At 45.0% G+C, this 26,253-nt stretch overlaps 1 protein-coding gene across 2 annotated transcripts in view; it reads right to left on the bottom strand.

Moving 5' to 3' along the window:
- Positions 1 to 26,253, bottom strand: part of Ankrd44 (ankyrin repeat domain 44) — a 276,558-nt gene that overhangs the window by 100,528 nt on the left and 149,777 nt on the right. For both annotated transcript variants that reach the window (XM_015993765.3, XM_006974874.4), the window contains exons 5-9: positions 15,567 to 15,767; positions 15,113 to 15,200; positions 12,235 to 12,377; positions 10,492 to 10,704; positions 2,071 to 2,149 (exon numbers count right to left, since the gene is read on the bottom strand). In XM_015993765.3, coding sequence (XP_015849251.3) covers positions 2,071 to 2,149; positions 10,492 to 10,704; positions 12,235 to 12,377; positions 15,113 to 15,200; positions 15,567 to 15,767 — 724 coding nt within the window. The remainder of the gene's footprint in view (positions 1 to 2,070; positions 2,150 to 10,491; positions 10,705 to 12,234; positions 12,378 to 15,112; positions 15,201 to 15,566; positions 15,768 to 26,253) is intronic.

Here is a 26,253-nt window from a genome sequence, read left to right as displayed (position 1 = left end):
GTCGCAGCTCTTTTCCTCACTTCGAAGTGCAGCAAACTCAAAGTTTGACTGATGGAGAAGTCAAGGCAGCCAACAGCTCCTAGGAGTGCTATAAGCACACTACTATGGGAGAGGGAGCCGAGCCACAATTGAGTTAGCGGAGATGCAGAGTGTGGTCCGGCAGAGGGATAGACTGGTAAAGGAAAAAAAAAAGCAGCTCATAAGGGCAGTGAAGAACACTTACTGCTCTTGCAGAGGACCGAGTTCAATTCCCAGCATCCACATGTCTGCTCACAATCACCTGTCACTCCAATTCCAGGGAATCTGACACCCTCTGGTCTTTGCAGGCAACAGGCACATGCATGATACACATATGCACACACAGGTAAAACATTCATACACACAATGATTTCTAACTCTCCGGCCTTGTCTCCACCACTGGAGATTACTTGAATAAGAGACAAAACTTTTTGTTCCATATAGCTAAAATCCACTGATTAAACTCACATAAAAATATTCAAGGGGCTGAGGAGATGGCTCAGTGAGTAGGAGCCCTTGCTCTGTAAGCACAAGACATGAGTTCAAATCCCCAGCACCCACATAAAGAACTGGGCATGGCCGTTTGTGCACATAACCCCGCCACTAGGAAGGAGAGATGGGCAGACCTGAGAGCTTGCTGACCAGCTTAGCTACAACCCCAAGCTGCTCAGTGAGAGACCCAGTCTCAAAGCAATAAGATCGAGCCAGGGGGAAGACACCAAGCATCCTGCTCTGGCCTCTGCATGAGCTTGCTCAGACACTCACACATATTGTTCTAATATGTACACCACACACATAACATACAACACACAATACACACACCAAAAGAGTATGCTACAATATATTCTTAATTTAAGCCTTATTTGTCTTGAGGGGGGTAGATACTTTCTGAAAAGCCTGTGAGAAATACAATAGGCTAAGAAAAGACCTCAAAGGGAGAGGCCTTTATTTATGAATGTCTACAGCTCATGCTGCAGGAATAATGGGTATTCGGCAGTGAATTTCCACATTGCCTTTCTTGACGCAAGGAAGCTTGCTCAGGTGTCTTCTCACACAGCTCCACTGGCTTGGTTATAAATGTCAGTTTATGACCTGCACTGCTGTTTCTGCTTCCTAAGCATCATGAGTGGCTGGTTTCATATATATATATATGAAAGAGAGAGAGAGAGAGAGAGAGAGAGAGAGAGAGAGATACAATATACAAAAATATATATAATATACATAGAAATATATATTTGGTTTTTATGACTTGAGTACCTAAGTTATAACTCAATGCCACTAACCCAAAATTCTTACAGCTACAAAATAAAGAGATCCAAGAAAAGTCACTCACATTAGAATTTTGAGAATTGGAAGATTTGAGTCTACTAAACGTAGTTTAGGCGTTACCAAATTGACCAGGAGTGTCAGCTGAATGCCTGGTCCAAACTTGTTTTTTGTTATTCTTGCTTTCTGATTGTCTCTAAGGCTTGCTAAGATCATCTAAGTTGTGCTGTCAAAGTTAACCCGCTCACAGGTGCCAACCCTGACCCCAGGGCTACCATGAGCTGTGACATGCAGTGAGTCTTCAGGGACTTTGGCCTCCGAGACAGTCCAGTGATGTCCAAGTCCCCTGTTGTTGAGCGTCTGGAAAACGACTGTGTTCCCTGGCTCTCCCAGCTCTCCATCAGGTCTCTGCTTTCAACACACACTCTTACCTGCTTAACCCTGAGTCACCTGACTTCTTCCTACCTTTGTCCATGTGGTTTAATGAGCCCAAACTTGGGGAACGTTATTGGGTTCAGCAATCTAAAAATAACTTAGACCAGCGGTTAGAAAATGCAAGCTATGGAGGCTTGGCTTCATTAAAAGTGAAAAGCTACAGTATTTTAAACCTGGTCATCTCTCCCAACAGCCAGGCACACCTGTTTTTCACCTGTCTGGGAATTGACTACAACATGGTTTTACATTCTCCCCACTCCTGGAGGAAACACACACAGCATCACAATGTTCATGTAGCTGTTAAAGCCAATGTAATCTGAGAACACCGTTAAGCCCCACCAAAGCCCTTACCATTCTGGATGAGGGTCTGTGACCGTGTGAACCTTCCATGGACAGCCGTCATGTGCAGGGGACTTTTGCCGTCCTTACTCTACAAAACAAGAAAGGAGAAACAAAAGAGTCATGAGCCAGCATCTTCAGCCCGGAAGGGACAGTGAAAGGTACTCTCGATGCCCTGGGAATAGCAATTTCAATTTTTTGTTTTAGAAGTGTGGTCAATGACTACAAAGAAGAGATAATTTTGAAATAAAAAGATAACAATCCCAAGAGGCAGGGGCTGGGAAGGACTGGGACAAACTGTCTTCTGGATGAGATGGGACTGACAGACGCAGGAACTCACAGCAGTTCCTCTTGTGGAGGAACCCTCCCCTCCACACGGTCAACCCAGTCCATATTCCAGCAGGGAGGGGGGCCGGGCCCATGAGCCCTCACCGCCAGCTGTGAGCTACTGACCACTGCGGGATGCTAACGGAAGGAGAATCGCTGGCCTCGCTTCAGTGAGTGGCCTCACACCCATGTAGCTATGGTGGGGAAATCTGATCTAGGGAAGGGCAATTAAGCTTGATCAAAATACATTGTATACATGTATGAAATTCACAAAGAATACAAGTATTATATATAAAAAAGCTGCAGTATAGAAGACCTCTCCAGGCACTGTGCAATATCCCATCTTTACAATTTTTAAGTTGTATTATTTCTATGATTGTGTGTGTGTGTGTGTGTGTGTGTGTGTGTGTGTGGTGTGTGTGTGTGTGTGTGTGTGTGTGTGTGTGTTCAATTGTGGGAATAGGGGACAGGGATAGTATACATATAGAAGCCAGAGGATCGCTTCATGGAGTACATCCTCTCCTTCCAGCTATGTGTGGGTTCCGGGGATCGAACTCAGGTCACAGGCGTGCACATCAAGTGCCTTTACCTGCTAAGCCATCTCACCAGCCTCCTTATCTTTCAATTTTAAAAAAAACTAACAACACATCTTAAAAACCCTTGGGGAAGTGATCATCCAAAATGCTTTTTCCTCCCTTCCCATCAGCAGACAAGGGACATCTTGGTGTACTTCTCAGCTTCTAGAAAGATAAGTGATCTGTGAACTTGTGTGGACCTGTCTGACCTGTAGCTGACTAAATGGATGCAGCTCTTAAGGGGAAACCCTGCACCATCCCTTCATTTTACTTCAGCAGACACTAAATGTGTGCTCCATTTACTTATGTCTTACTCATGACCAAAAAAAAAAAAAGAAAAGAAACTTCCTAAAACAGGCTAAGACAAAACATAGAAGATGTACAGAACTTATCAACTGAGTGTTATCATACCAAGGATCAGACTCCCACACAGCTCATTAAGACACGAAAATCCGTCTGAAAGAAACTGTCACGACTCTGGGACGAAAGCGTCTCCAGAGGAGCAGGTGTGCAGACTTCGCCCGACTCACAACACTCCCTCCACACAGCGCTCTGAACCCTGTGATTACGTGGACCAGTTCCCAGTCAGTGGGAACTGTGCCTCAGAGCTCGAAGGCAGCTCCTTTTCCGGGCTACGACATGCAGTATGAAACCCTGGAGGTGCGCTGTGACGGCCGCAGCATGCAGGTAAGCAGCAGAGACGCTGCATGGACTGCTGCCGAGCTGCGACCCTGAGTACGGGGAAGGAGTTTGCTAAGTAATTTTAAGTTGACGATACGTTTGGACTTACAGTGAGGGGTGACCATGTCTTCATCCGTGTGTTGATCTTCACTGTTATTACATTTAATTAATTTATTTAATGTGCACGTGTATGGATGCACATATGGAGGTCAGAGGATAACTTGAGGGAGCCTGTCGTCCTCACCTTCTATCGTGTGGTACCCAACGTTCTAACTCGAGTCCACAGGCTTGGTGGCAGAAGCCTTTACTTGCTGAACCAGCTCGCTGGCCCTTGGGTATTTTTAAAGCTCATGTCACTGTCATTTTCCTAAATACCAGTAGAAATGTTTCTTCAAGTCCGAGGTTAAAAAATGAAGCGTCACACATGAATATTCAATCTTAGATAAAAATCTAAGCATCTGTGCTTTAAAATGGCTTTGTTTTTAAAATCCCTAACTGAATAATCACTAAATAAGTATCTCTTAGAGGACCCAGATCCACCCCTACCCAGGGTGCTGATTGGTGATAGGAATTCTGTGAACCAGCTCAATCTACTGATTCTGAATGGGCCCAGGGTATCGTCTCATGCTTGCATGGTAGACTCAAAGGCAAGAGCCATGCTTTAGACTATGAGTTGTTTTGTTTTTGTTTTGTTTTGGCAGAAGGAGCTTTATTATATCCTAGGTATTCCTTTGAAAAAAGTAAAGTAGTTACCCAAACTCTATGCCAATGGAAGAGTTAACCACAGTGGTAACTACACCCTAGTTGAAGAAAAAAAAATACTAGAGTTAAAATTTTCTTCAGTAGATGGGAGGAAAGCTAACAGGATCTATGTAATATGATTATAGATGGAATCAGAAAATATGGAGAAAAGACAGATGCCTGGCACCTTTTAAAGGAAAAGGAACAGCCATTGAGAGGAAGAGTTTGTCTTCATCACTGACCTTGAAACATTCATGGACATTTCTAAAAACCATCTAACTCCAATGTTTGGTCTGGGGTGCAGACAGTCCCAATATCTCAAATACCTGGGAATGCTTTGGAATAAAGAATTTAAAAAACAACAACCGAAAAAGAGAAGAAAGAAAGAAAAAAATCAAAAACCAAAAACCACAAGCCCTTCAAGCAAGAGGAATGGCAATCCAAGACTCATGGAAAGCGAAGGTGGGAATTTCAGAGTTGCCACTAACTTGTCCATAGATGGTGCTATTTCTTAAAATTTTGCTCCAGGATTTGCTCTTGAATTTAATATAAACACATAAGTAATTATGATTTAATTAAATGTATATAAAGCTATAAACACTCCAGTGTTTAGGAAATATCTTGGTAAATATTGAAGCCAGTGCCTTCCCATGCCTGGAAATGAGCGCGAGGACTTTACCAAGGATTACTGACTTGGCAGCTGTCTGAACTGCGGCTGTGAGCCAAGCAGAAGCAAGCAGTGGCTAGTGCGGAGATGGCAAAGCCAGTCCTGTGGGAGGACGGCAACCACGCTCTGCTCCCTCGGCCGTGTGGGTCTCTAGTGAAGGCACAGCGAGCAGAGATGACCACGGATGGAAAAATGCAAAGATGGGCTGTTTGGTGCCGATGAGGCCCGCTTCAGATCTGCCCGCGCTGACTCTTGCCTTTGGTCACCGACTAATAAGGCTGGGCAGTAGCAGTCATGTGTGCTAAGTTTCATGGCTACCATTTGGGGCTGCTTTACTTACAGGCTGTGGATGTGAAGGGTGCTCACTGTTTCAAAACAAAAACAAAAACACAGTGCCATTCAAAGGGCAATGCTCCTTTGTTGGTCTTCAAGATTTAGAACTCAATCAAGCTAAAACTAGACCTCTGCTACACTTCATTTTCTGCCTGAAAAGTTCTTCACACTGGCACCCGGATGTCGCTACTGTCGCTGGAACTTTGGACAAGGGTCACACTGCCCATGTGCTCAGGAGACTGTGTTCAATTCTTCTATTTGTTTAAGGCTTTGCTTTTATGGGGGGAAATAATTTTCTTAATTCCTAGTCTCCCCCAATTTCCTGGGTATGTTTTCCTATCAGATTTAAGGCTTTGAAAGCTTTATTTTGAGAATTCACTTAATTAAACAAGAAAGCTCTTTTAAGTATGGTCAAGGCCTGAGTCATAAAGGAAAGCTAGCGTGAACTAAGATTGCTTTGTGACAAATACTAATCCTTTTTGCAAGGTAGAATCCAACACTGACCTTGAACTAAACAGAATATTTCAATTGTCATGACCATCATGCTCCTCAGGAGTTCATCTTTTCTTCTATTCATAATGTCTTGTTTGCTCATCTTCCAACACACACACACACACCACAAAGCCTCCTCCCTAAATGGCATTGCTACTCCTTAGAGACAGGGCATGTTCTGTGGCATGATCCATCCCAGAGTCACAGGAATCAGTAGGCTATCTATCACAAGGCAGTAAGGTTGCTACAGGATCACACTAAGCTGGGATAGGGGTGTCAGCATGTAAACTCAGGTGCTCAAGAAGGATTCCTAAGTTAATGCAAGTATCTCAAAGCTGGTTGGGAAAAGCCGTGTGTAATTCAGTTTGTTTTGTTTTTAATGGTTAAAATGATATAAAATACCATTTAACTCATACATTCATTCCCTCCCTCCTCCTTCTTCACTTCCTCTCTAAAATTCCAAGGTTCCGTTCCTTCTGCTGTTTCCTCCTTCCTCCTGCCCGTTGGTAAGTTAGCCCTAAAACACACAGACAAGGGAACTGGCCCACTTCGGCCAGTGTGGCAGGCCTCAGCTCCAGTCTCCTGGATACAAATGCCCCAAAGGTCCACAGACAGAATGGAGACCATGGCCAGACTAAATGTTGGTGGTCAGGAATTAAATAAGGTGACTGCAGCAAATTCTGAGAGTGTTTTATTGTTGTTGGTTTGGTTTGGTTTGGTTTTTTTGTCTTTTCCACTGTGGCTTTGGATTCGTACCTTCTTGAAGTCTTATTTTGAGTGCTTATGAAAAACAACAACAACAACAAAACCTTGAGCTGCTCCAGAACTTGCAATATGGTCTGTAGTAGAGAAGAAAAATTACATATTCTTCTTATTTGCAAATTACATATTTCTTGTTTGCAAATTACAAGTCACTCTTCGATAGATTTTTATATAAAATAACATGTCTTTATCATTTTATCAAAGTTAGGTAGTGAAAAGTCAAAGCTAAGTAAAATGAGATGGATCTAATAAAACAAGAGACTATAAAATGCACACAGACCACACATCCTCTCCCTTCCCCATCAATCTTGTTACTGTTCATGAAGACATCACTCTTCGTGTTTTATAAGTGAGGAGGAAACCAGAGTGTACACTGGCTGCATTCTCTCAAACTTGAAAAATCTAAAAGAATACAAACCGTCTAATGTCCGCAGATTTTCAAAATCTGAGAGCAATGTGGGACAGAGAGATAACAACTCTAACTAGAGATCTGCTTCTGAGTCAGCCAGGATGGTCCAGGAAAAGGTAGGTGCATTTAGAATGTGTGTTGAACCTTGAAGAAGAATCTGCAGGTAACTACACACTCAGCAAAGACAAAAGGAAGGCCAAGGAAGCCCAGACATGAATTCAAAACCCCCTTTACAGAGCAGACACACAGAAACTCGTCTATGATTTTAAGATGCCATTTCTTGCATTCTGGTTTATGACTAGCAGCCTCTAAGGAAAGGTAAGCATCAAGACTAAGTAAATACACCTTGTAAATTCTGGTACATTTACAAAAGACTTACTTACTGTATGTGTAAGTATATATGTGCCCAAGTGTACAAATGTGCACTATGTATGCATGAGCAGGTGCCTGCAGGTACCAGAAGATGGCGCTGGATCCTCTGAAACTGGAGTCATAAGTGGTTTTAAACCCCGGAACCAAACCCAAGTCCTCTGCAAAAGCAGCAAGTGCTATCAACTGCTGAGCTCGGGTCCACTTTATGGGAAAAGAGATAAGGCTGTCATAAACCCATGTGACCCCTACAAGTTAAGTAATAAACCCATGTGACCTCTACAGGTTAAGTCATAAACCCATGTGACCCCTACAGGTTAAGTCATAAACCCATGTGACCTCTACAGGTTAAGTCATAAACCCATGTGACCTCTACAGGTTAAGTCCATTATCGAATCTGAACTGACCACTGGGCGGCCAATTGGAAGAAGCAGGCCTGATAGTAGAAAGTGTCTTTCCAGCCCTGGGCATCAGACACACTCAGAGCACTGGGATGCACTTTTCAGAGGACGGGAGCCCGAGACAACCTGTAAGCTGCAAAGATGGCGCCTTTATCTAATGCCCATCCTCTTCCTCTGAAAGACCCTCCGATGCCCACAGTCCCTGAGATGTTGATTGGCCACTTGTGTGCTTCTTGCTCCCCGTGACTACCACACTCTGTGACCTCTGCCCCCCACAAAAACTCTTTGTCACCTTGGTGTGTGTCTCCTTGGTCTCCTCTGTGTTTCCAAAGGCCTTCTTCTCACCTCTTCTGGGCCCTGCGTGTCCATGTGTAGGGTGTGGGGCTCAGGAACACTCTCCTTCAGCCCCATTTCTCCCTTCTGCACGAGTCTGACCTTCGTGAGGTCACCAAACTCCCATCAGGCCTTTCTTCCCTTTCCTGCCTCTCCCTTGTCCTCTGCTCAGCTCTTCCTTCTCTGCACCCTAAGAGTCAAGTCCTGGGGTCCTCCCTCGCCTACTCCGTGCTGTTAGGTACTCTCTCCTCAGACGACTCCACCCTCTCCTGTCACCTTTTTGTGACTGAGGCAGCCTGAGTACTAGTTTTTCATATTCTTTACTGCTCTTCCAGGCTAGAACATCACATTTCCCACTACCACGTCCTCACGCTGGCTCGACATCAGTTTCTCAAAAATTAAACACAGAGCCGTGAGGTGGCTCCATGGGTAAGGGTGCTTGCTGTCAATCCAGAGTACCCAAGTTCAAGTCCCATTGCCAACATGGTAATAGAAGAGAACTAACTCCTACAAGTTGTCCTCTGACCTCCTCATGCACGTGTGCTATGGCGCATACACACACACACATACACACACACACACACACACACACACACACACACACACAAAGAAAATAAACTGAGTGCATCCGTTTACCTCCTATGCCTACTTATGTCCTGACATCCTCTCAATGAATGTGAACAACATCAAATGCTTTGATCTGTATAATTTAGGTATGACAACTATGTTTAATCTTCATAATGTGACCATGAATACAATGCTATTATTTCCCTAACTTTACACGTAAAAAAAACTCAGGCTCAGATGGGGTGCTTTTGGTTAGTTATCTGAAGTCAATGCTAGGATTGACTGAGCTATCTGAAGCTAAGGCAGTCTAGCCCCGGATCAAAGCACGTGACCACTCTCTAGTACCACCTCCCTTTCCCTGGATTCCATTCCTCATCTCCAGCTCCCCTCTCCTGCCTTGCCAAGCTTTGTTGACTCTCTCTCTGCAAAGTTTCTCCCCCCAGAGGCCCCTCCCATTCCTCATCTTCAGGACTCACAACCTAGACCAGTTTTACAAACGTTCAATTACTGTGTAGTCACCCATTTGTAGGTCTGCTATAGCTACGTTTATTTTTTTCTCAAGATGAAAAAGCTTTCTTTTGTATTTAAAAATAACATGCCCATTGATCAAAATCAGAGGGTTTTCAAACTGTGAGTTCAGTGGAGGGTTGCAAGGATGGAGCCTTTAACTAAGGTCCCTCATCTTCCTTCCCTTGAAAGACCCACAGATGACACAGTGACTGTTTAACCACTTGTGTGCTTACCTTTAGTGGTCAGGGTGCTTCCTGGTGTTCCAGAGCCCCACATTCTACACATGGTGCTGAGTGGTAAGGGATGGTGGAGGGCACTGCTTGGGATATTCTGCCACGGGGCAAGGGCGTTTCAGTACAACCCAAATGGGGAACATTGAGGGCACAGACTCACAGGCTGCCTCCACCAGCCACCAGGGTGAGCCGGTAAGTTACGAGTTCACGGCTCCACGCTCCCTTGCTCACACCATTCTCTGTTGGGAATGTCCTCTCTCGAATTGTTTCTGTGGCTCCTCTCAATTTATAATCTTCTCAGCTCAAAAACAAGCTCAGGTTTTTGTTTTGTTTTGTTTTTTTATCCCCAGACAAGAAATAAGCTAACATGTGCGTCATCTACTTTGCAATGCTTCACGACTCTTCTTCTCTTGGCACTCATCACGCTCTCTCTCGCCTCCTAGCCATCCGGCTGTGTTTTATCACCTCTATTGTGAATCTGTATGACCAGAGATCATATCTCATCTTCAAGTTCCCTCCCTCCCCTGCCCACTATCAAATCAAGAGCAGGGCAGTCCTTAGTCAACTCCATGGCTGAAGAAATGCTCATGGCACTTGGGTGGAACCACTGTTTGGTGGAATCACTGGAACCACTGTTTACAGCCTGCTGGGGGAAAGTATCTGAAAGCCATGCTGGGGTTGGGAACAACCATTAGTCAGTCATTCCTCTGTGTTCTCAGCAGCTCAGCCCGAAGAGCTAACCATGGGTATCTGTGTTAAAATATGGGCTGAGGTGGCACCTTTAAGACCCGACATTCACCCTGAGCATTCATTAACCCACAGAGGAGATAGGATTGGAGCCTTGCTGCCTGCATGCTGGTACCATCATACCTGGAGAGGCAACCCAGCAATTTCCACAGCCCCTCAATCCAGGATAAAGCTGTGTGGATCAAAGTGCTTCCAATTCACGAACACACGGCATAACTGACAACTGTGACTTAAGTTCAAGGGCTCGGTGCAAAGGTGTTTAAGGCAGAGAGACTGAGGGTCATACCTGAATGTTCACGTCGGCCCCGTTGTTTACTAACAGTTCCAGACACAGAGCACCATGAGTGGACGCCGCTGCAAAGTGCAGCGGGGTGAAGCCACTGTTGTTGGGCTGGTTCACGTTAGCACCGTAGTCGATGAGCTCGTTCACGACAGCGTCCTGGCCGTTGTAGCAGGCAATGTGCAGCGCTGTGTTTCCGTAGACATTGATTTCATCAATCTGCAAAGCATCCAACACAGGGCAATTAAAATCACTGGGGCCAATTTAGTCCATTTCCCACAAAAGGCCTAATGGCTCTGGCGAGAGCAGGGAAACATACACACAAGTCAGCATGATTATTCAGAGCTCACTTGCTCCCCAGCAGGTATCCCAAGAGTGCCTCTCTCCCTCCCCCACCTCCCACCCCCAGGGAAGACAGGCAAAATTGAATATGACAAAAAATGACCCGTGAGGTAGCAGAGGTTTCAGCCTGTGGCGGGGTTTTCCCAGCTGGAGGGAGACAAACAAGACAAAAGGCAAAGACACCTTCAACGTGTCAGGAAAGCAAAGAACAAACCCCAAAGTCACGGGCTCGGGAACAGTGACCATGAGAAGATGGGACAGGGCCAGCAAGAGAGGTGACTTGTGGACCCAGTGCCCTCGAGTCTGGCTCGGAATCAATTCTGTTTTCACTCTGGAGCCTGACACCTCACAGGCTGACCTACCTGTGGGACTGAGGTATGTCGTCCACAGCTCCCTACTGCTTCCCCAGACCTGCTCAAGGATCAGGCATCACCACCTTGGTCTCACACAGCACCCGGTTCTCCTTTCCTCCAGGGTATCCTAAGATACCCTGAGCATTACTGTGCCTGACTGAAGGAGAATGGGACTGGCCGACTGTAGAGACCCACAGAGGTTTCCTATTGAGAACTTACAGTCTGAGAACCTGAACTTGCTCTACCCAGCAGGCATGGGCGTGGTTACCAGGTGTTTGGAAGGGTCTGCACTTGGCTGTGCGGTATATTTTAATCTAGTAAGGGGGAGGTCTTTTGCCCCACCCCTTGGCATTGTTATAAAAAGCCCTTTTGAAGAGACAGAAGGGGCCATTGGGTTTTGATCCAGGTCTTCCTGAAGCTATCCTGTGTTTCTGTCTTTCGCCTCTTCGCTATCTTTCTATCTAAAAGCTTCTTATCCCTCTCTCCTCCTCAGAGGAACCCTTTAAAAGGTGGGAGCTGGCCTCCTACAGCCGACTGTAGCTCAACATCAAAGTCCCTTTGTTCAATCCCTGTCCTCCATTCTCCCTCTTGGACTGTGGCCCATGATTTCCCAGGTCAGCTTCTGGGGGTCCTTTTTACATGACTGATTGTTACATACTAGACAGGATATAAATGTTAGCCAGGAGGTGGTGACACATGCCTTTAATCCCAGCACTAGGTGGCAGAATCAGGGGCAGGCAGATCTCTGAGTTTGAGGCTAGCATGGTCTACAGAGAAAGATCTAGAATAGTCAGGGCCACACAAAGAAACTACGTAGAAAGAGAGGGAGAGAGAGACATTTATATATTTCTCCATGTATATAGTCTGTTTCTGGTTTCCTGCTATTTAATCAATGCCTCTATCACAATTTATCAGCTCACATAAAAAGAAATACAGGACCCAAGGAAATAAGTTTTTCCCCACTTGAATAAAAATGCAAACAGGATTGTATTTCAGAGCAGAAGAAAACCCAGAAAGACATGAACCGTGCTGTGGCACAGCCCCTGAGGCTTACCTCCACCCCCAGGTTCAGGAGATGCTTGACAACGTTGATCTGCCCATTGGAGGCTGCAGCATGCAGCGGGGTATAACCCTTCTTATCCTTACAGGTAACTTCAGCGCCGTGGTTAATAAGCAGGGCCACAACATCCAGGTGACCTTGACAAAACAAAGCGGTAAAAATATCATTAACTTTAAATAGGCAACGTGACAACATTTTGCACCCGAAAAGATCATTATTAGCTCTTTTTTGTTTTTTTAAACCACCAGTGTTTTTCTGATCCAAGCTGCCTCATGGAAAATAGTCAGTGAGCATTTATTGAGTGCCAACTCTGTGCGGGACATTATATCTGTCCCACGGGAAGAAGGATGATTCAATAAGACTTGAATGAGATGTAGCTGTGGTAGAGTGGTGGCTGTTCACCGTGACAAAGAAGAACCAGAGAGTGACAACACATAGGGCCACGGCCTTTTGAAAGTTGTACTGAAGTTGAGTGGTGTGCAATCCCAGCAACTGGGAGACGGACGGCAGCAAATTACAAGTTCAAAGACTGCGAGGGCTACGGAGTGAATTCCAGACCAGCCTAGATGGCTTAGCAAGATCCTGCCTCAAAACAGAAACAGTAACAAGGGTTGTGTTAAAATGAAAACCATTACTATTCCTCACCAAAAAAGCCCAACAGTAACAATTTAGTTTAGAAAACTAACTAAAGAAAAAAAAATCACAATACTCCCAGATTACGGTTAAATCTGAAACTGCCATTGCTTTGATGGGTTTTAATCCATTTAAATTTAAAAGGACAATTTCTTATGTTACCCTGTAAAAATAACTCCCATAAATTATTCACTAAATAGAAAACCCTCCTAATCGCAACTGTTGTGGGCGTTTGAACTCTGCTCCATGATTCACAATGATAAACATGTTTGGCCTTTATTTTATAACTGAAGATCACTCCAAGCTTAAGTTCACTGTTACAGACATCGCAGCTAACTGAAGGGCAGGAGACAAATACTGACTGCAGGACCCAAAGTTTGTGAAGGACGTGGCAGGTGTCGGTAGGGGTCGGGGTGTGTGAGCTTGCTTCGTCAAAATTTGATTCTTTATCTACAATAAACGTGTATAGAGAACAAAATATTTTCAATTACTAGTGGCGCTATCTCAAGCTGTTTGTCCCCACTTTTACTCCACTAGTTCCTAAGAACTGTCACCCACATGCATCCTTTTCCATTTTTGTATCCTGATGACATGGTACTAATGATGTGACTTCTTCGGGTCACCAAGATATTTTAACCATACATCAGCAGAGCAGAAGCTTGAAGCCCCCGGATTCTTTGAGTAGCTCAGTATACATTTTGTCTGAACAGCCGATTGCTTTTAGCCAACTCAAAGGTCTGTGGTACTCAAAAATGAAAGAAGGGGCAGACAGAGCGACACAGGTCTGTAATGCCAGCACTGGGGCGGGGGATGGGGGGTGGTAGGAGGAGCAGTTCAAGGTCTTTTGTTACACAAAGAGTTAATTCTTACAAATTTTTAAGATTCTTGGGATCTGTAAGTCTAAAAATTCATTCAGAAATCTGTTGTGGAATGACTTGTTTTCTTCTTACCCCTATCCACCACCCACCCCACCCACCCCCCGCCGCCTACATAATGTTAATTTTTGACATTTGAAATGCAGACATGAGACATGAAGAAATTTGAAATGATGATAAAAGACATATATGCTTATCAAACTGACTCAAACAGGCAAAAATGCTCAAAAAAAGAAGCCAATCACCAATCCCTGGAGATACCATCTAATATTTCACTATTTATTTTCCAATTTCCCTTCACTGTTTAGAAGTTTCCACAGCAATGGAAAATATTACACATATTACCATATTCTATACATGCATACAGAATACGATACATATCTGTGTTTCTCTGTGAGCCCCCCCCCCCTTAGTGCATCACAAGCCCTGGATGTTTATAAATATACATGGACACCATTGCTGTACTCCCTACTGGGTCACATTGTATGGATGCTCTGGAATTTACCAGAACAATATCCCCTGGGTGGGTATCAGCTTGTGTTCAACTTGTCTGATAGAACCCTGTCTTCTTTTCTAATTGCTGGTTCTTTTCCAACCAGAAACACACAGAAGGATCTTAGTTCTTCATGTCTCATGTCTCCATTGAAGTAAACTGGGAAGACTATTATTTGTCCAAAATCTTTGCGCCAATCAAAAGGAAAGGACAAAACAGAGAGGCACCCTATTTCTTCCACTCCAGCAGAGTGAGGTGGACAGAAGGGAAGCCTGTGGGCCTCCACCTTGAACTCAGCCTAGCAGAAGCCTGATGGACAGGAATTCCACCACTTCTACCTACAAAGGAGCCAGGAAACTTTCCTCTCTTCCTTCCCTTGGTTTATTTCAGAAATATTTAGAAGTGCAGAGACAACGAGCGTGGCGTCCTTGCATTGCTAAACAGTCTACTTTCTTTTCTAAACACTTTATTTGATGCCATAACAAGCTAACATACACGCAAAGTGTGTCGCTTTCCAATCCGGAGTGAAGAATGTTCAGAGAGATCCAAGCCATGAGTCACCCTCCCCCTCTGTTGGGATAAATAAGCCTCTGACAAGGCAACTAGCCAACTGGAGCACTTTACAGATGCCAGGAAAACGGGCCAAATCTTCATTCAAGTGGAATCCAACGCTTAAGTCAGACTTGCCCAAGAAAGCCTACACAGTCAACAAGGGCCTGCGGCTTCTGCAGTTAAGGTCATCTGCTTGTGGTTTTTAGTTGTTGTTTGATGTTGGGGATCAAAACCAGGGTCTTATGCACACTAGGCACTTGCCCTCCCATTGAGCTAGTAACGACACCCGCACTTTGCTTTCCACACACAGAATCCTCACCCATGTACGCTGCCCAGTGCAAAGCACGCCGGTCCTTCTTGTCAAATGCATTGATGTTTGCCCCTTTGGCCAAGAGTAGATTGACCATCTGGAAGATTAAAAAAAAAAAAAAAAAAAAACAATGAAATCAAGTGTTCCCTCTGTAATGATGAGGGCTCCTCACCGCCTGCTTGTGCTCTACACCTCATCAGCTCAACCCTAACAGCAAGTCAGGGATTTAGACAAGAAAGATGGTATCACAGCAGGCCCTGCCACACGCGCCAAGAGAAGACGGCTATGACAGTCTACTTTCTCAGTTCATTATGGTCTGAATTTGAGAATGGATATAATTGCCCAAGTGACAGACCTCTATTATACTGACATTCACATAAAGTCTCAACAATCACAATGGCTCCATCTGTGGCTCACAGGGTCTGAGTAGCGCGTCCCAGTTCCCACTGAGGCAAACACTCACCTCCATGTGTCCATTCAGAGCTGCATGGTGCAAGGCTGTGCGCCCTCCTCGGTCGGAGACATTGACACTGCTCAGGAGCGGGATGATCACTTCTGCACACTTGACAGCCTTATTGGCTGCCGCCACGTGGAGGGGGGTCTGCCAATTCTTGTCTCGCGCATTGACATCGGCCGAGTGTTTAATCAATACTTGCACTGCCTCCTATAACAAAGCGGTTTGCAGGGTCACTGACAAATGCCAATCAATACTTCCTGCGTATAAGGTCTTCTCGGGACACAGGGACTGTAGTGATAAAGGAAAGGGCGCTCCCTCTCAGGCAGGCTGTGGACAAGTCAAGTCCTATGAAGTAGAGATCTGAAGAGGAACACAGAATGAGACATTCACTCTGTCTCGCTTTGTCAAGTCAAGAGCCTGGACGCCATCTAAAATCAAATATGTCTTCTAAATAGTTTCCTTTTGAGACCTCCTTACATTGCCTAAAAGTATACGTGTGCAGATGTGCACATCAGTTACAAGACCTGTAAGACAAACTTCCACAAAAATGTCCTCTAACGTGAAAGGAGTCTGACTATTAGCCAACCAACTCCCTTAGCCCATCACATTCTTGGACCGCTTTTTGGCTTGGCTTTGTTTTGTTTTGTTTTGTTTTACAACCTGACCGCTGTTTCCCCTCCTTCCTCTCCTCCCATGGGGTCCCTCCATGACTGTATCAGCTTCGAAGGCAAGGCGATCACAACCGACATTTGGGTTATGATTCAAGAGTTCAAGAGAATGTCCAGGGCAGGGCATCTCCTCTCTGCCAACTTTCCCCAGGTGACTGTGAATGTTCCCACATTGGCCTTTCACACGCAGCTCCTACAGATCAAGGATACCTTGAAAGCCATGACCTTTATTTTCCTCTCTGCTTTTGTTACATGCTTTATCTCTGCCAGCCTCCATTTCCATACTGTCTACTTCATGACTCCCAGCCTTTCCACGTTGGTAACGTGAGAGGACTCTGTCAGGAAATACATGGCATAGAGGAGGAGTTCTTAATTTCCAAAAATTCATTTTACAGCATGAAAATTTCCACAACACAACTGCACTCCAGGCTCAAAAAACATTACAGGAGAGGGGCAGAAAGACGAAAGCCGGGACAGGAAGCTTACTGTGAGACTCTGTCTCCTAGGAATGTGGGAAACTACACCCAGAAAGTCTCGCCAACATGACTGCCCGAATGTGAGCTGAGCAACAATAGACACACTACCGCAAACGGGGGAAATCCCGTGACCTACACAAAGAACTACAGGCAGCTGAGGATGCTGAGAGTGGGAGAAAAGGTCTTCCCAGGGAAGAGCACACCGATTGGTTATCCAGTACCGAATGGTCAGCCCTGAAGACATACCCACAAGTAACATCACACAGACAGAGCAAGTATGAGCTGTGTGTGTTAATATATATATAAAACAACAACTAATGAAAAACAAGAGGCTATGAATTTGAAAAAGAACCAAGAAATGGTATATGGGAGTGCCCAGAGGGAAGAACGTGAAAAGGAAAATGATAAATTACATTGTGCTCTCAAAATATAAAATAAATAACACACACACATACACACACACACACACACACACACACACACACATATATATATATATATATATGTATATATATGTTTTTCGAGACAGAGTTTCTCTGTGTAGTTTTGGTGCCTGTCCTGGATCTCACTCTGTAGACCAGGCTGGCCTCAAACTCCCAGAGATCCGCCTGTCTCTGCCTCCCAAGTGCTGGGATTAAAGGTGTGTGCCACTATTGCCTGGCAATAAATAATATTTTTAAACCATAAAAATATAGTAGTGTAAGATGATTTGGGGACTGGGGATATAACTTAACGATAGAGCACTTGTCCATCATGCACAGGGACTTAGAATGAACGCCCAGTACAAAACAACAACAAAGATTATGGCATTCAGTTCCTAAGCATTCAAAATGGAGAAGGCCTAGTGGTCCCCTGGGATGACCTTTCCATTCACAAGCAGTCTCATTTCACGGGCAGGATGGCTGAAGTTCAGGGTCATGACCCATCAGCGTGGCTGACTCAGGGGGACACATGTTTTCTACTAGACTCTCATGAGATCAGCCAAAAAGTATCCTGGCATAAATGTATCCAGATGTTCATTCTCCTTAGTTATTTGTAATCTTAAACTGTAGCTTTATCCCATCAAACTAGCTTAATATATCTAATAGAAATCTAATATAATATTTAGACCTCACCAAATCTTTGCTTTAAAAAGGATTTTGATTTTCAAACTGCATTCTTATTTCATGCATTTTGACCTTGGGAGTGCTTTGCCTTGGTTTTGTGAGGATGATTTTTTTTTTTTTTAATCAAAGATGGCTTTCTTTCCCTGCATTAGCACCCTGGCTAAAATTTAATACTTAATAGTTTCCTCTGGCATAAATTTACAAGGTGAAGAAGAAAGTAAGACTGGAGGGGAAACCAATACTTTCTAAATTAAGAAGAGATACTTAAAAAGTGGCTTCTCAACCATCTGTGGTGGAGGTCTAGTTTTTAACAATTATGTTTTCAGCTAAGTATGGTAGTGGTACATGCCTGTCTTAGTTAGGGTTAGGATTTCTATTGCTGTGAAGGGACACCATGACTATGGCAACTCTTATAAAGGAAAACATTTAATTGGGGCTGGCTCACAGTTTCAGAGGTTTAGTCCATTATTGTCATGGCAGGAAGTACAGTGAAAGCATGGCAGCGTGCAGGCAGGCATGGTGCTGGGGGGATATCCCAGAGTTCTACATCTTGATCCTCAGGCAACAGGAAGTGAACTGTGTCCCTCAATGGTTATAGCTTGAGCATAGGAGACCTGTGCTCACAGTGACACACTTCCTCCAATAAGGCTACGCATACTCCAACAAGACCACACCTCCTAATAATGCCATTCTCTATAGGCCAAACATTCAAACACATGAGTCTATGGTGGCCATACCTATCAAACCACCACAATGCCATAATCCAGCTCTCAGAAGCAGGAGAAGAACCATCACAAATTCAAGACCAGCACGGCATCCGATCTCATTGGAAATTTTTATTATTATTTCCAGTGCATCACAACCCAGAACTTTTGCAAAATATAATAAAAAGCAACTAGAATAAAAATTATAAAAGACAAAATTATTCACTTATTATTAAATCTAACAGGTATTCAATTTTTCTTTTGTGAGTTTGTTGTTGTTTCCTTTTCTTTTTGCTTGTTTGTCTTGTTCTGTTTATTGAGATATGGCTCCCTGTGCAGCACAGGCTCTCCTTGAATTCAAGACAGCCTCTGCCCTCAGATTTTCAAATGTTACAATTATGGGCACAAGCCACACCACCTGAGTATGAAGTTGTTCAATTTCTCTCCAAGTTTCTGAAAGCTCATAGGTAGTTTCTGAAATCTCACATTACTCTCAAACATAGACTTAAACTCTCCACAAGTCACTATGGAGAAGTAAGGTTTAAAACTAGAAATCATTTTTTGCAGGTGTAAGCAATGTCAAATTTGATGAGTTGAAAGTTGCTTTAGGTCAGACAAAGTTGCTTAGACAATTTTCTGTACTCTCCACAGTGTGGCTGGTACATTGCTGTGGAATAATCCCCTTGCACACTGTAAAGATTTGTCACTCAAATTGGTTTAATAAAACACTGATTGGCCAGTAGCCAGGCAGGAAGTATAGGGAAGGCGACCAAATTAAGGGTGATGGAAAGGAGAAGGGTGGAGTCAGGAGTCACCAGCCAGATGCAGAGGAGGCAGGAGATGAACTTGCCATGCTAATAAAGGTACCGCCACATGGCAGAGCATGAATAAGGAATATGGGTTAACTTAAAATGTAAGAGTTAGCTAGTAACAAGCTTGAGCTACCAGCCAAGCATTTATAATTAATATAAGCCTCTGTGTGGTAATTTGGGGGAGGGGGCTGCAAGGTATTTGGGAGTTGCTGGAGGGATGGAAACATCCACTTACAGTACCTTGGACCTACTACACATTCAGGAACATTGGAAGCATAAACAAAGGGATGTGATCACTAGCAAGGTCTGTCAACAATAACTGGCACATATTAACAGGGCAGTTGCTGTGCAGTAGGCTCATGCACCTGAGGCCACACATGAATCCTGAAGGTTTATATTGTATGACTGTAATCCTTCAGGGCTTTTACCCCATATTGATTATAGCAATTTCATGTTCTGTAAGAACTGTATAAATTGGTGCTCAACCAATTTGCTCAGTTCATGGGATGATTCTTCTAGAAATCCATTACCAAACTAAAATAGTCCCTATTATTATAAATATTACTAGGGTACAGTTATTCTATAAACTAGCAGTACAAAGGTGTTCACTGGAGACTTGGGATAGGAGAGCATTCTAGGTGGGAGGCTATTCATAAAACCACATCTTTGAATGTCAGGAAAGACACATAAAGTATTTGCAGGGAGCTGGAAATCTCCCTACAATGCTGGAAGGTGCTTTGCATGTGGCTGGGGGAGAAAGGCATCAACAGTCTTACCCAGCTGGGAATCCTAGGAACTATGTTACCAACAGGCCTTGCAAGATATACCCACATGCACAACAGTGGCATGGCCATTATGGAGGTAATCAACATCCCCCTGATAGGATTTAAGGTCCACTCTTCATCTCCAAACTTGATACTATAAACCCCACTCAAAAGCCTATGGTAGTGGGTAGGTCATAGGCCCTAGAGGGAATTCAATTCTACTGTTTAACTAAATTAACAAAGTGTAGAACTACCTTCAAAACATATATTTACATCCACTGACAATTACCAATCTCAGCATTAACCAGAAAAGTCTCTTTTCGGTGAACTGTAGTGCATGGACACTTGTGGCTACAAGAAGGAATGAAAATAATGATGGCTGAGTGATCAGCCCTAAACAAGACACTTCTATCATCCCCTCCAAAGTTCAAGAGACAGTGTGGTGGTATTTTATTTGTGCACCCCAATAAAACTTACCTGGGAATCAGAGGACAGAGCCAGCTACTATATTAAACACAGAGGTCAGGCAGTGGTAGCACAAGCCTTCAATCCTAGCATTTAGGATCTCTGTGAGTTCAAGGCCACGCTGGGAACAAAGCCAGGCAGTGGTGGCACACGCCTTTAATCCTAGCACTAGTTAATCATAGAAGTCTGGAGGTCTGTACAGACATACAGGAACTGATAGAGCTGGGCAGAAAGAGGAAGTGATGTAGCTGGGAAGAGAGAGGAAGTGAGATGGCAGGGACAGAAAGGCATATAGGTGTGGGTATACAGGAAGTAGCTCTCTTTTGGGCTGAGGGTTTTCCTAGTGGTAAGAACTTGTGGCTGGCTTGTTTTATCCCTCTGATCTTTCAGCTTTCACCCCAATATCTGGCTCTGGGTTTTTTTTATTTTTATTAATAAGACCATTTATGATTCGTGTTACAAGACAGCATGGAAGATGGGGTGGAAAGAATAAAAGGGCCAGAAGACAGACTGCAAACTGCCATCTTCTGGGCAATACCTAGTCATTGCAATCACAAACCCTCATCAACTGTGGATGACAGCACTGGATCTGCAGCAGAATGGGCCCAGACATGACCCAGACGTGACCCAGACGTAGACAGTTCACTGCTGAACTATTTTCAGCTGATAGATTCATGGAAAGAGGATCATTGCCTTCAATTGTGTGCCCACTGGTGCTCTACCAAGTTCTAATGGAAAGCTCCAAGCCAATGGTTACACAGATGACCCTTGCCTAACTAAATGGGTCACAAAGGAAGACCAAAAGTAATGAATACAAGAAATGAACAGGTAGGGAGAAGGCAGGGTTCATAAAGGCAAGAGGAAGTTTTTTTAAAGGTGGGGGAAAAGTATAAATTTATCAAATAACTAACTTAAAACAATATATAAACTTCTTTAAAAATAATCCTAGTATCCAATCTCAGGTCTCATAGTGAGGCGTGCATCAGAATTTTCTGTATAAGATGAAGATTTCCAGGCCCAACCATCAGCTCAAGCTGGGCCATTGGGGAGAATCTAGAACAATATCTTTTAACAAGCACCCTGAAGACTTAACAATACACAGTAAATTGAGTATAACCCATCTACATTCCAGGAAGTCGGGATAAAGCATTCAACCCTAGAAAGATCTTTATGCCCAATGTCAGAAGTTTTCTACACAGAAGGCAAAACCAGATGGTTGCTGGTCAAAACAGTATCCAAGGGTCCTTATGTGATCTGAGGGAGGCGGTGGTGCATGGTGTGTGAGCAAGGAGTGTCCTCAACCATACTCTTCTCTACTTTGCGGTGGGATGTTCTGTATGCTCTGAATGTGTTGCTCTGATTGGTTAATAAATAAAGTGCTGATTGGCCAGTAGCCAGGCAGGAAATATAGGCAGGACAAAGAGAGAGGATACTCTTTTTGCTGAGAAGTGGAAAGCTGAGTGAGGAGTCATCAGCCAGACACAGAGGAAGTGAGATGTAAAAGTACTGGTAAGACACAAGACACATGGCAAGGTATAGATTAATAGAAATGGGTTAATTTAAAATATAAGAACAGATAGCACCAGGCGGTGGTAGCACACGCCTTTAATCCCAGCACTTGGGAGGCAGAGGCAGGCGGATCTTTGTGAGTCCAAGGCCAGCCTGGGCTACAGAGCGAGATCCAGGAAAGGCCCAAAGCTACCCAGAGAAAGCCTGTCTCAAAAAATCAAAAAAAGAAAAAAAGAAAGAACAATAGCAAGAAGCCTGCCACAGCCATACAGTTTATAAGTAATATAGTCTCTGTGTGTTTACTTAGGTCCAAGCAGCTGGCCGCAGGGCCACAGGAGCTGAACAGAACCAGAAAAACTTTAGCTACACCACTTACTGGCTGTAACACCTTTTATTCCATGTTTAACTTCTCTGGGGCCATACTTCCTAAGTTAGTATGACCAATAATAATACAATGTCGGAGGCTCAGAGGTTACAGGAGATTAATGCTCAGAAGGCCGTTAGCACACACACAGTGAAGGCTCAAATTCTCAGAACGGCAATATTTAGAAAAACACAATGTCCTCAATCCAACACCCCAAAGACAGGGTGCAAACAATTTTAACTTTTCTAACCCAAACACAGTCTCGGGAACAGGGAAGTGAGAAGTTCAGCAATTCCCCTTCAGTGCCACTCCGCTCCTCATAGCAGAAGGGGGAGACGTGAGGTGCCAGCACATTCACACTCAGGCCGCCGCAGGCCCCAGACATCACAACCTCAGAGGCCATGCTGTGTGCTCCATGAAGGACCCCCCAACATGGCTGGCAATGCCTTCCACCCAGTGGGCCTCAACAAACAAATGTTAAACTTTCCCATATTCAACTCCGGGCGTGCGTGCCTTTAACTCTATTCTTCACAGGCGCGCTATTCCAGAAAACAAAGTGAAGAAGCAAGAGGAACCCACTGGGCAGGAGACACCAGATTCAATCATTCACGGCTTTCAGAATATTCTCTCCAGATGTCTCAAGTCTCGCTTCTCTCTCTTGGCTACTGTGACAAAGCACATTTCTCCAGTACTTAAGAAAAAGTCTCTCCATTTCCCCACCACCTCGGGAAAAGCTAGAAAAAAAAAAGGTGGGACCAGTGGGGCATTAGGTAGCAGGCAGGGAGACAATGCTGTTTGGTTCCGAATTGTTTAGATCCTGGGACACCCAAATGTGCCAGGCGATGATACTGGGGTGCTGCCGAGTTTAGAAGCCTTTCGATGAAGAAACTGTTTTTACTACACGCTCATTAACAGTTTCTGTCTGAGGAAAGGACGCCTGGGCCAGCTCAGACCGAAACTCAGCATCCTCTTTTGCGAGTGCTAAGAGCCAAATACAAAAACCAAACAAACTCCCCCTGGCCTTTCCCCTTAGGCCCTACTCCCCTCCACCCCACAGACAGTAAGGGGAGGCACAGGAGAGTGAGTAGCAGGAGGACCAAATTCAAAAGAAAAAACGAGTCTGAATTGAGGACTTCCACGGTATCAAGATGAGCCCAAGTTCAGCTGTTCAGTGAATAGTCAACTCTGATGACAGACCCAGAGATTCCAGTTTACTCCAGAAACTATTCAACTGTGGCAGACACTACAAAGGCATTGTCTTTCGTGAGTTCACATTTAGTTCTTCCCCAGCAAGAGTCATCTGCAATCACTTTTTTTCTTTTTACCCATACATCCTTGCTGGTTGGCTGAGGGAGGACCAGGTGCTTTTCATAGACACAGCAGTTTAAGAACTGAACAGCCCGTCATTGGTCAGACTGGGTCAGACACACCAAGACATATAATGACAGTGTCCTGCTGGTTGGTGGCAAATGCATGTTTCGAGGCTCGAAGCTTTTGTAGGGGTGACTACTTAACAAGGTCACGGGGTACTGAAACCATGTGTTGTATGTCCCTCTCTCCCCTAAAGCTGGGGACCACAGATATGATCTCCTTCGCAGCTCCATCAGCATATACAGTACATGATATATAGAAAGTGTCTAAATTCGTTCAACTACAGAGACCTCACTCTAGTTAAGGAAGAAAAGACCCTCTCTATGTATGTATACATAGACTGAAAAAGACAATAAATTTACTAAGGACCAAGTCATCTCCCCTGTGGAGAAGCTAGCCCTGAGGCTAGTGTCCTCCTTCAGCAGCCACTGGGCCTGTTTCCCCAGGCACAACAGAACTGCAACATGGAGTCATCCATCAGGTGAGTTCTCCGGGGCCTGAGGCACTTCGGGATGCTTTACCTCCCTCCTCCCACGTGGGCTCTTTGGGAAGAGAATACAGCCAAACCCCCTTTGAAACAATTCCAAACACCCGGAACAACGGGGGAGATAACGATCCTGAACTGCCACATACTAAGTGTATTCTGAAATTCCCACACAGCTGCCAAAGAGAAAGAGCAAGTGCAGAGGCCGGGGCAGGAGCCTTCACACGAGCTGTGACACCCGCTGCCTCGCTCCTCAGTGTCCCCGGAGAACACCACCTCCTCCAGCACCAGAGGGGCAACTCCACGGGACAGATTTACCCACACACGCCATGCCCAGCACCTTTCTCTCTGGCCAGGCTGAGATTCGCTGGGTCCCTCCCAGCCCCGCTCCCACATGGCCTTCCCTTTCTATCCACGAGCCTCCCTCCCATTGAACTGGCCAATGCACGGTGTCATGGTTTCCATGATCACCCTCCTCATCCCCGAGGTCCAGACTTGTATAAATAATGATAGTGCATTTGCTATCATCACATATTTCCGGCATTCAGCAACAAACTCGGTTTTGGGTACCACTCTCTATTTCTAGAACAGTCTAGATTTGGAGTCCATCACAGAATAAAATAAATAATAAATCAATAGACTCCCTGACCCCAGGGAGCTTACATTCCAGGGACATATTTCCCAGGCTGTATCCTGAAAAGAATGAGCCAGCTTCCCGGACTCCAGCTCCCCTCACCCACTCCCCACCCCACCCCACCTGCACCTGCTCAGCCAAGGGCCTCTCTATTCACCTGCCAGCTTTCTTCCCACCTCATTCTCCTAAGGTGCCAAAATCCTGTCAGGTTTGCCTCTATGTCTGAAAAGACTGGGTCCTCCCCTGCTTCCCCTCGGCCTTCTCCATGGTGGTCTTTCTGAAGCATGGTCTGCTGAGACCACTGCCAGATGCTCACAGGATGGTAGTTTCTCTGGCAGCCCAATGAGCTGACTGACAGGGCACTACTCTCTCTGCTCCAGGAGGCTCCTCCTGACCTGGGCTCGTGGCCTGCTGCTTCTCCTCTGCATCGGCCCTCCCTCCTCCTCCTGGCCTGCTGGGTCCTGCTTGTCCTTTAAGGACTGGATCGGCTGACCTCCCGTTGGGGAGATATGCCGTGGTCCAGCACGCCTGCTTGCCTGCTTTCTCCTCCCATCCCACTCTGGCACTGCACAGATCTGCTTGCTATGTTCCTTCCGTTCCAGGCTGAAAATGCTCTAAAGTCAAAGCTGTCCGACCTGGATGGCCATGATGCCTCCTTGTGCTGGCTGGTTTTGTGTGTCAACTTGACACAAGATAGAGTCATCAGACAGGAAGGAGCCTCAGTTGAGGAAATGCCTCCGTGAGATTCGGCTGTAAGGCATTTTTTCATTTAGTCATCAATGAGGGAGGGCCCAGCCCATGGTGGGTGGGGCCAAACCTGGATTGGCGGTCCTGGGTTCTATAAGGAAGCAGGCTGAGCAAGCCATGAGGAGCAAGCCAGTAAGCAGCTCCCTCCATGGCCTCTGTATCAGCTCCTGCCTCCAGGTTCCTGCCCTGCTTGAGTTCCTGTCCTGACTTCCTTCAGTGATGAACAACAATGTGGACGTGTAAGCCAAGTAAACCTGTGGTGGTTTGAAAGAAAATGGCCCCCAAAGGGAGTGGCACTATTAGGAGGTGTGGCCTTGTTGGAGGAAGGTGGCGGGCTTTGAGGTCTCTTTTGCCCTCAGTGTGACAGTCAGTCGACTTCCTGTTGACTCCAAGATGTAGCACTCTCAGCTCCAGCACCACATCTCTATACCATCCTTGGCATGATGATAATGGACTGAACCTCTAAAACTATAAGCAAGCCACCCCAATTCAAAGTTTTCTTTGTAAGAGTTGCTCAATGTTTTCTTTGTAAGAGTTGCCGTGATCATGGTGTCTCTTCACAGCAATAGAAACCCTAAGACAAAACCCA

The sequence above is a fragment of the Peromyscus maniculatus genome, chromosome 13, assembly GCF_049852395.1.
Source record: "Peromyscus maniculatus bairdii isolate BWxNUB_F1_BW_parent chromosome 13, HU_Pman_BW_mat_3.1, whole genome shotgun sequence".
Lineage (NCBI taxonomy): Eukaryota > Metazoa > Chordata > Mammalia > Rodentia > Cricetidae > Peromyscus > Peromyscus maniculatus.
Note: the sequence above shows the minus strand (reverse complement) of the source record. Positions and strands in the feature narration are given on the sequence as shown.